Source organism: Littorina saxatilis, linkage group LG8, assembly GCF_037325665.1.
Source record: "Littorina saxatilis isolate snail1 linkage group LG8, US_GU_Lsax_2.0, whole genome shotgun sequence".
Lineage (NCBI taxonomy): Eukaryota > Metazoa > Mollusca > Gastropoda > Littorinimorpha > Littorinidae > Littorina > Littorina saxatilis.
In genome coordinates, this window is record NC_090252.1 from 71011512 (window position 1) to 71021553 (window position 10042).

The window sequence follows — 10042 nt, forward strand, 5'->3', positions numbered from 1 at the left end:
AGAGAGGGAGAGAGAGAGAGAGGGAGGGAGAGAGAGAGAGAGGGAGGGAGAGAGAGAGAGGGAGAGGGAGATAGAGGGAGAGAGGGAGAGGGAGAGAGATAGGGAGGGAGGGAGAGAGAGAGAGAGAAAGAGAAAGAAAGAGAGAGAGAGAGAAAGAGAAAGAGAGAGAGGGAGAGAGAGAGAGAGAGAGAGAGAGAGAGAGGGGACTCTAGAGGCATTGTATACAATAACAAACAAACACAACCAAGTCAAACATGGGCAAAAACATCAAGAACGATCAAAATTCAGCATTACTCAAATAGTTATCAAAACAGTCTTTGTCCAAACAAACCCACAGGTTAAAAGTAACATTACAACATAACACCTGATCAAGACAACACCTACACAATAATAAAGTTAAGTCCTTCAAAGAGCTAGCTCAGTGCGAAGCATGCTGGCTTTCAAAAGAGCTTGTCGCTATCAGCGTGAGTACGAGTCCCATGATCGGCATGGGTTATATTTTTCAGTCAATTTTGAGCATGCTCTTCCAGGTTTCCAAACACCCCTGTGTGCTCGCATGAATACAATAAAGATCCCAAGTTCACAGCCAAAGTCTCAGGGCTTGGAAAACATGAACACAAGCATACAGAGAAGAAAAAAAGGTAGCGCTGTATTGCATTGCAGTTCGCTTTTCCCAGGAGCAAGCAACCCAAATTTTCATGAGGGTAACCGCACAGGACTATAACCTTTTTATTACCCATTCCTGAAGTTGACGACAGAAAATATTGCGTGCAATGCTGTCTGCATGATATCCCAGACTGAAGTCCGGCAACTGAGTTCTTCGGCCATAACCAATCAAAATGAAGAAAGTTCAGACAGTTGATGGAACGTTTAATCATAGACAACAAAAACCATTCACAACAATTACAACCAATCAGTATTTATATGTAGACAAACAGAATACACAACAGGCAAATAGTGATGAAAGTAAATGTTGTCCATTCCAAAATGGACCAAGCAGAAAAGCAAATTTGATCAGTTTTGACCAAAACTAAATTTGACAATTAAGATTTTAAAGTTAGGAGTAAAGTCATCTCGTCACCAACAGTATTCAAATGTATGTAGCACAAGCAGAACATGAAAAGTGCTACATGTACTACTAAATGTGTTACATACAATGATACATATATATTAGGTTATACAGCCTGAACCACAGAATGATCTGACTGCTCCAAACACACACAAAAATACAACACAATAGCATCCAAGTTACAGTATAACACAATAACATGACAACATAATTGACCTAAGACATAAGAAAGACACATGACAGAAACAACAACTCTATCTTAAAAACAGTAAAACGAATTAGAACACAATAACATCTGAGTTCAGACATTACAACATAACATTAACAACACACACAATGACATTACAACATAATGGCATTCAGACAACACATGAAACATACACATGAAAATGTTCAAACATGAAACAAACATGAAAAATGTACAAACTACACATCAAACAACGCTCTCTCTAAGAAAGCAGCAAGAATTGGAGCACTAACACATTTAAGTTACAGCATGATAACACAATGGCATTACATTTACAACCCAATGGCATTTAGACAACACAATTGAAACATACATATGTATATGAAACATTCACATAAAAATGTTCAAACAACATAGCAAACAACAAGTCTACCTTAAAAATGGTAACATGTACACAATATATACCAACACCATCTTCTTTTCTGTCCCTGTTTTGCCGTTGTCAAGGATACAAGATTCTGAAATATGACAGGCCTTAGTTTAAACAGTGTTTTATTCATAGATTAATTGATACAATACACTATGAGCGTGTCTAGAATCAACAAGCTATCAGCTTATAGTGGTAGGCTTTGATTCCAAGGAAGAGAAATTTCTTCTTCTTTTGGCTCTTTGTTCCAACTTGACCTCTCAAAAGCAGCAGGATAAAATGTCCCAAATGTTAAGGATTTGACGATTCGGATGGCTCACGTTTGAAGCCTAAGCTCGCAGGGCTCGACTGCTGGTATCTGCCATGATCGGGTCGCTCAAAGCTTGCAGGGCTTGGCTGTCGGTATGTGCCATGATCGGGTCGCTCAAAGCTTGCAGGGCTTGGCTGTCGGTATGTGCCATGATCGGGTCGCTCAAAGCTTGCAGGGCTTGGCTGTCGGTATGTGCCATGATCGGGTCGTTCAAAGTGTGCAGGGCTTGGCTGTCGGTATGTGCCAGGCGCGGATTGGTTAAAGCTTGCAGGGCTAGGCTGTTGGTATCTGCCAGGGTCAGGTCTGTCAAAGTTCGCACGACTTGGTTGTTGGTATCTGCCAGGGTTGGATTGGTCTACGTTCCCAGGGCTAGGCTGTCCGTATCTGCCGAGGTCGGGTCGGTCGGCTTGCAAGTTTGAAGTTTCTGGTTCCGATGTCTCCTGCTTGAGGTCGGAGGGGTCAGGGTCAGGCGCTTGGTATCTCCCAGGGAGGGATCCCTCGCCCTGCGACTCGGAGGTTTCTGTTTCTGCACTCTGTGAAACAGTTGTAGTTGGAATCAAACCCTTTTCGTGCCTCCTGGTGTGAAACGCCAGACTGTGCTTCTGGGTGTAGGCTGCGTCGCAGAACTGACACTTGAATGGCTTCTCTCCAGTGTGTATCCTCTGGTGCACCCTGAGGTTGTAGCTGGAGGCGTAGTGCTGGCCGCAGTACTGACAGGGGTAGTTGCTGTCGCCGAAGTGCAGGCGGGTGTGGGTCAGCCAGATGGAGCGGTCAAAGAACTTTTTTGGGCAGTAGTCACACTGGTAGCGCTTGCCCTCGATGTGGCTCCGCCGCTTGTGGAGTACCAGGGAGTGGCGCACGGTGTAGCTCCTCCCGCAGATGTCGCACACGTACACGGGCTTCTCCTCCTCGCTGTGCTTCTCCTGCATGTGGTACTTGAGCACCGCTGGCACCGTGAAGTGAGTGCCGCAGATGTTACACTGCAGGCGCTTGTGTCGCGCGGTCACCTGGCCGTGCATCTTCTTCAGGTGTGTGTCTAGCTGTATAGGCACCTGGAAGACGTCCCCGCAGGTGTCGCACAGCAGGGCCTTCTTGGCGCTGAACAGCTCGTTCATGTGTTTATGCAGCAGGCGCTTGCCGGTGGGACAGGTGGTCACGCACGACAGGGTTCCCTCGGGGGTCACACGCACGTGGGCCGCCATTTCGATCCTCACCAGCGTCACGTCGCACAGGTTGCACGAGTAGTAGCTCCCCTGCAACAACACACGTTGCACTCAAATCAACTTTTACACACAGCGGACACTCCCTCATAACACTCACACAGCGGAGACTCCCTCATAACACACACACAGCGCAGACTCCCTCATAACACTCACACACATGTATGCACACCCACACACACACACACATGTATGTACACGCACATGCACACACACATATACACGCATGTGCGCACTCACACCCAAACACACACGTGTATACATGTGCGCACTCACACCCAAACACAGTCCCTTGTAACACATATTTCACTACAGCAAGTTTTATATACAGCAGAACCCACCTCATAATACAGGCAATGATTGTTGTCCTGTATCCGTCCCGGCAAGACATTAAATAGATTAATCTTGGCTTGACGCTTTCAGATACTCAGACTTGCACCCTAACTTAATAGCACTGCTGAAAACATACACATTGCAATTACAACTATTCGTGACTTACTACTAAGTATCAGAAATTCCGAATGCATATGAACATTTCAATTATAAGCTTTGCAATTTTCTTTGTATTTGGTCATTTCAAACTTAAACTTTGCAAGCAACCCTTCACACAAAACTTTGTTGCAAACCAATTCCTGATAGTCAGAATCAGATAGCATGATAATATAAAAGATATTTGCACAAGCTTACTTTCTCTGTCGGCACTTTCTTGACAGTGTCCTTCAGAGACAAGGTCACATAACATTCTGCAACACAAAACAAGCACACAATTAACATCATATTGCTCTCTGCTGCACACAACTTGTCATCACACTCTTTGTAACTCCCTCTGACTCACGACTTGTCATCACACTCTTTGTAACTCCCTCTGACTCACGACTTGTCATAACACTCTTTGTAACTCCCTCTGACTCACGACTTGTCATCACACTCTTTGTAACTCCCTCTGACTCACGACTTGTCATCACACTCTTTGTAACTCCCTCTGACTCACGACTTGTCATCACACTCTTTGTAACTCCCTCTGACTCACGACTTGTCATCACACTCTTTGTAACTCCCTCTGACTCACGACTTGTCATCACACTCTTTGTAACTCCCTCTGACTCACGACTTGTCATAACACTCTTTGTAACTCTCTCTGACTCACGACTTGTCATAACACTCTTTGTAACTCCCTCTGACTCACGACTTGTCATCACACTCTTTGTAACTCCCTCTGACTCACGACTTGTCATCACACTCTTTGTAATTCCCTCTGACTCATGACTTGTCATAACACTCTTTGTAACTCCCTCTGACTCACGACTTGTCATCACACTCTTTGTAACTCCCTCTGACTCACGACTTGTCATCACACTCTTTGTAACTCCCTCTGACTCATGTACAAGCCTTCACTCATTTGTTCTACACACATAACCGCACGTATTTGCAAGCAAATACGCTCAGACAGACAGACAGACAGACAGACATCAAATGATAAATTTTTGTGTCAAGAAATGAGACTGAACTGCCAAGACAAAACAACACACACACACACACACACACACACACACATTACTCACACACAAAATGACCTTCTCTTACAATTTCACATCAACAAGGACAACAGTAATTCACACAGTCTGAGAATCACACACATGCATGCACTCGGTCGCGCACACACACACACACACACCCCACACACACTCACTCACCCCCACACTCACTCATTCACCCCCCCAACACCCCCCCCCCCCCCCACACACACATGCTCTAAAGAACCTTGGCTAGCAAACCTGAACAAAGCAGACCAAAGTTCTGCCATTAAGACAGAATCACAGCCACACACCCACACACACACCACCCCCCCCCCCCCACCCACCCACCCAGGTTAGGGGCGTACCTTCAGGCTCCATGGTGAGGGTGATGTGCTTGGTCTTGATGTGGCTGATGACGGTGTAGTCGCGGGAGTAGGGCTGGTTGCAGAACTTACACACATATATGTCCGTCTCCTCTGGGCCAATCGCCATTGGCCGTTTCGACCGGATTACTGGAAATCAGGGACCAGAATGCTTTTTTTAATTTCATCAAGAAAACATCAAACTTTCAAGTTGTCAATTTTATACAAATTGTTGCATGTTACTAGTGACGAGATTGATACAGATACAATTACCCTTACTTAGTCCTATAACTGTGGATGGGACATCATGCAAATGGTTTTTTTCTTCTATTTTTTTTTTTATAAGACTACAAAACTGATTTGTTATTTTTTGCAGCAGAGTATACGATACACCCAAATTTGGAAAAAAAATTATTTACAAAAAAATGGAATTACATGTAGTCTTGAAAATGTAAAAGCTTTTTTTTTTTTAAATCAACAAACCAAAAACTTTCAATCATTCTGATCCCTGAGAGAAGCTGGGTTCCATGGTCACACATGGTTCTATTTGCGTCGTCTCACTTTTAAATTCCCTTGGCCCACTATTTTGACCAAAAAATACCTGTTGGTGACAGGTGGCCTGCAATGTACGGACACTTTGGGCTTGTACCAAGGCTGTCCTTTCATCACATGCACCATTCTATACATATTGCACTTTGGGCTTGTACCAAGGCTGTCCTTTCATCACATGCACCATTGTATACATATTGCACAAAAGTGTGTGTTTGTCTTTTGTCTGTCATCAAAGTATAAAGCTTTTGACTTTTATAAAAGCAGCAAATAAAAGCAAGAGACAACACAAACAAAACACCTCACCAACACATCACACAATACAAAACACCTCACCAACACTTTACACAATACAAAACACCTCACCAACACATCACACAATACAAAACACCTCACTAACACTTTACACAATACAAAACACCTCACTAACATATTACACAATACAAAACACCTCACTAACACATTACACAATTATACAATACAAAACACCTCACTAACACATTACACAATACAAAACAAAAGGGTGACTGGGTGATCGGCTGCAAGACATCCAGATGACTACTGAAAAGAACATCTGTTAGCGAGATCATCCATTAAATATGTGTGCATTACGAGTTTTTTTTATTATTTCGTGTTGCTGTTGTTAACTTCCAGTGAGTACATTGTTATCTTGTTCTACTTCTTCTTACCTGCAGTCTTTTGTTCCAATTACTAGAGAGCTTGATCGACAGACGAAAGCAGCAGCTAACAAATAAGGCCGCTGCTAACGGCACGATATCGTTTGGCTTGGTCTTCAACAAGCAAATATGCTAGCGGCACGATATCGTTTCGCTTGGTCTTCAACCAGCAAATATGCTAACGACACGAAAAAACTTGGCTTTAGGAAGGCTAAAGTTTTAACAAAACTGAATGATGAGACTGAATAAGCTTGAACTTGTATCCTACGATCGATAACCAGGCAAGAGTGTAGTGTACGTCATACATCCTCAGCGGTCACGTCACTTTAGAAACAATATGGCGTCATGTATGACGTACTTCACATGGTGTCTTGGTGAATCCCGCGATATGTGTATGTTTGATTTTTATATCTCTTATATATATATATCCCCCCACGGGTTAGGGGGAAGAATTTACCCGATGCTCCCCAGCATGTCGTAAGAGGCGACTAACGGATTCTGTTTCTCCTTTTACCCTTGTTAAGTGTTTCTTGTATAGAATATAGTCAATGTTTGTAAAGATTTTAGTCAAGCAGTATGTAAGAAATGTTAAGTCCTTTGTACTGGAAACTTGCATTCTCCCAGTAAGGTCATATATTGTACTACGTTGCAAGCCCCTGGAGCAATTTTTTGATTAGTGCTTTTGTGAACAAGAAACAATTAACAAGTGGCTCTATCCCATCCCCTCCCCCCCCCCCCCCCCTTTCCCCGTCGCGATATAACCTTGAACGGTTGAAAACAACGTTAAACACCAAATAAAGAAAGAAAGATATATATATATATATATATATATATAATGTATATATTTTATTTATTTATTATTTTGTGTGTGTGCGGATTTGTAAAGCTGGATGAGACCGTAGCCTTAAAACTCTGGTTTATCCCGCTATAAGATAACATTATTATTATTATTATTATACCCCCAGTAAAAAGTGGGCTCTAACTCTATATACTCGTACAGCACTGACGGCGGAGCAGGGGGGACCATAGCCCCCAAACAAATGTATTGGGGGGGGGGGGGGGGGGTGGCCGAGTATCCTTTGGCCCCCCCCCAAAAAAATCTGCCTAAAAAAAAAATGTAAAGTTTACACGGTACACCCCCCCCCCCCCCCCCCCCACCTGCTCATCAACATGGTCAGACTTTAAGGGCCGAAAAGTTTCCATACCCGGCTTACAACATTGTCCGTATTGCTCCAGCCCCCCCCCCCCCCCCCCCCCCCATCAACTTTTTCCTGACAACTGAACAAAATCATAAAAAACCTGGCCCCCCAATGATTTTGACGCTCCGCCGCCCCTGTAACAGGAAGATCTAGCTCCCATATCCGCATTCGGATAATTCTCAATGCTAATATGATGGGTGTGTATTTTATTGTTTAGAGGTCAATTATTGTTTTTGCTGGTGTTATTGATCCGCAGATCTTACACACACACACACACACACACATGTATGCGCGCCACACTGTCGCACAATTCCACCCCTCTTCCGCTCGCAAACTGTCTCTCGCAAACAAACTGATCACAAAGTTTAAGATTAAACACATTTGGACAAATATATTTATTTATTTATTATCATCGCTATATATGTAGTGGAAGTAGAATGACGTCATTTTTATTTTAAAACGGGCGTAACTCGCTTCAAAATTGACCCAAATTGATGCCGTTTTTTTGCTTTTGGCGTTTTGAACTGGCGTGTATGTGATGTCTGGCAGAATCGCGTCACAGCTTCATGTAAATCACTATAGGAATCGAAATGCTGGCCAACATGCAAACACCGATCATTCTCCGCCATGATGGACAGCAAAACGCGGAAAGAAGAGGAGTCACGTGACAACGGTAGAAAAACAAAGGCTGCTTGGATCGGAACATTTTTCTTATAAACCGGAAGTGACGGGAAAAAATGCTCAACTCAACAACAACAACAACAAAAAAATGCCTGAAAAACAAGAAAGGATCGTTTCGTTAGCATCTGGATCACGAATTTGCTTCACATCCAATATCGTTTTGCTAGCATCCAAGCTCTCACAGTTGCTTCGCGTACGATATCGTTTCGCTAGTATCTAAGCCCTCAAATTTGCTTTATATCCGATATCGTACCGTTAGCCACTCCGAACAAATAACTGAAAACACCTGCAGTCTTTTGTTCCAATTACTAGAGAGCTTGATGGACAGACGAAAGCAGCAGCTAACAAATAACTGAAAACACCTGCAGTCCTTAAAGCAGTCAACATGACACAGTGGAAACCCTCAACAATGTGAGGAATGAGGCGGAGGTCTTACTATGGAGCTTTAACTTGACAGAAGCTATCAACTGAAATATCAAGGTCTCAAAAAGGAGTAAGTCTTAAATTGGGGGATGGGGGATGGGGGAAGGGGGGGTTACTTTTACTTTATTTGGTGTTTAACGTCGTTTTCAACCACGAAGGTTATATCGTGACGGGGAAAGGGGGGAGATATAGCTCAGTTGGTAGCGCGCTGGATTTGTATTCAGTTGGCCGCTGTCAGCGTGAGTTCGATCCCAGGTTCGGCGGAAATTTATTTCAGAGTCAACTTTGTGTGCAGACTCTCTTCGGTGTCCGAACCCTCCCCCCGTGTACACTACATTGGGTGTGCACGTTAAAGATCCCACGATTGACAAAAGGGTCTTTCCTGGCAAAATTGCTTAGGCACAGTTAATAATTGTCTGCAGAATCTTCACCTTGATGAAGGCGGCAGTCTAAAGAAAGAAGAAGAGATGGGATAGAGCCACTTGTCATTTGTTTCTTGTTCACAAAAGCACTAACACACCGGTGACACTATGACGGTTCCCCTACGCTTTGTGTTCGGTGCCCTGACCCTTTGTGTTCGGTTCCCACTCGGTTCCCACACGCCAAAATTCGCGGACAAGATCGAGGTACTGTCACCCAAAACATCCATTTATGGTAGTATTACGCAATGTTGCTCTCTGAGAATGGTCTTGTTAGATCTGTGAGTGTTTACACTACATGCCTAGGTGCTGTTGGATTGAAGGTTTTTGATATTTTAGCCGTTATTAGGTAGAATGCCTTCCACTTTACTGCAAAACTGCATAATTCGTAGCATCGGCAAGAAATATCCTACCAAAAAATGCCTGCTTGGAACTGTCGTTGGTCCAGCAAAAAGTTCAACATGTCTGTAGCAGACAGCCCAAGTTTCAAGATTGTAGGGCCATCCAAACAGCCGTAATAATAAAAACAACAAAAGTAGTCAGTGAAATTGGCTGTGTTCGGTCCCCCCACACTTTTGTGACGTAGGCGTGACGGTTCCCATAATTCATTGTCGGTCCCCACTTTCTGTGTCGGACCCCACTTTCGACCTAATTTCTCTGTGATGGACCCCACAACCAGCCTATTTTGTGTCGGTCCCCACACCTTCTTGGATTTATGACTTGCCGGTTACTTAATGTATCATTGTATTCATTGAATCTAATTGTCTCGGAGTTATTTTTCAGCAAAAACCGGCAAGGCAGCACCTTTTGTGATACCAAGTAAGTCAGATGACATCAGTATGTGTGTGTGTGTGTGTGTGTGTGTGTGTGTGTGTGTGTGTGTGTGTGTGTGTGAGAGAGAGAGAGAGAGAGAGAGAGAGAGAGAGAGAGAGAGAGAGAGAGAGAGAGAGAGACTAACTTTATTAGTTTATGCCACAAATAATATATAACATTATTTATCTC

General features: G+C 43.5%; 1 protein-coding gene across 1 annotated transcript; it reads right to left on the bottom strand.

Annotated features, from left to right (window-relative positions):
* Nucleotides 1-853: 853 nt before the first annotated feature.
* On the bottom strand, nt 854-7145 carry LOC138974900 (zinc finger protein OZF-like). The gene is made up of 3 exons (XM_070347617.1): nt 5096-7145; nt 3901-3956; nt 854-3246 (listed from the first exon to the last, which is right to left on the bottom strand). Exons 1-3 carry the CDS (start codon nt 5220-5222, stop codon nt 1975-1977), a joined length of 1455 nt encoding a protein of 484 aa, XP_070203718.1. The 5' UTR covers nt 5223-7145; the 3' UTR covers nt 854-1974.
* Nucleotides 7146-10042: the final 2897 nt, after the last annotated feature.

Bases quoted from the DNA above. Each gene is read 5' to 3' on its own strand.
- LOC138974900 (XM_070347617.1), bottom strand. From the start codon at position 5,222: ATGGCGATTGGCCCAGAGGAGACGGACATATATGTGTGTAAGTTCTGC. The intron at 3,957-5,095 runs GTACGCCCCTAA...TTTGTGTTGCAG, and splicing joins CCTCACCATGGAGCCTGAAG to AATGTTATGTGACCTTGTCT. The intron at 3,247-3,900 runs GTAAGCTTGTGC...GTGTTGTTGCAG, and splicing joins AGAAAGTGCCGACAGAGAAA to GGGAGCTACTACTCGTGCAA.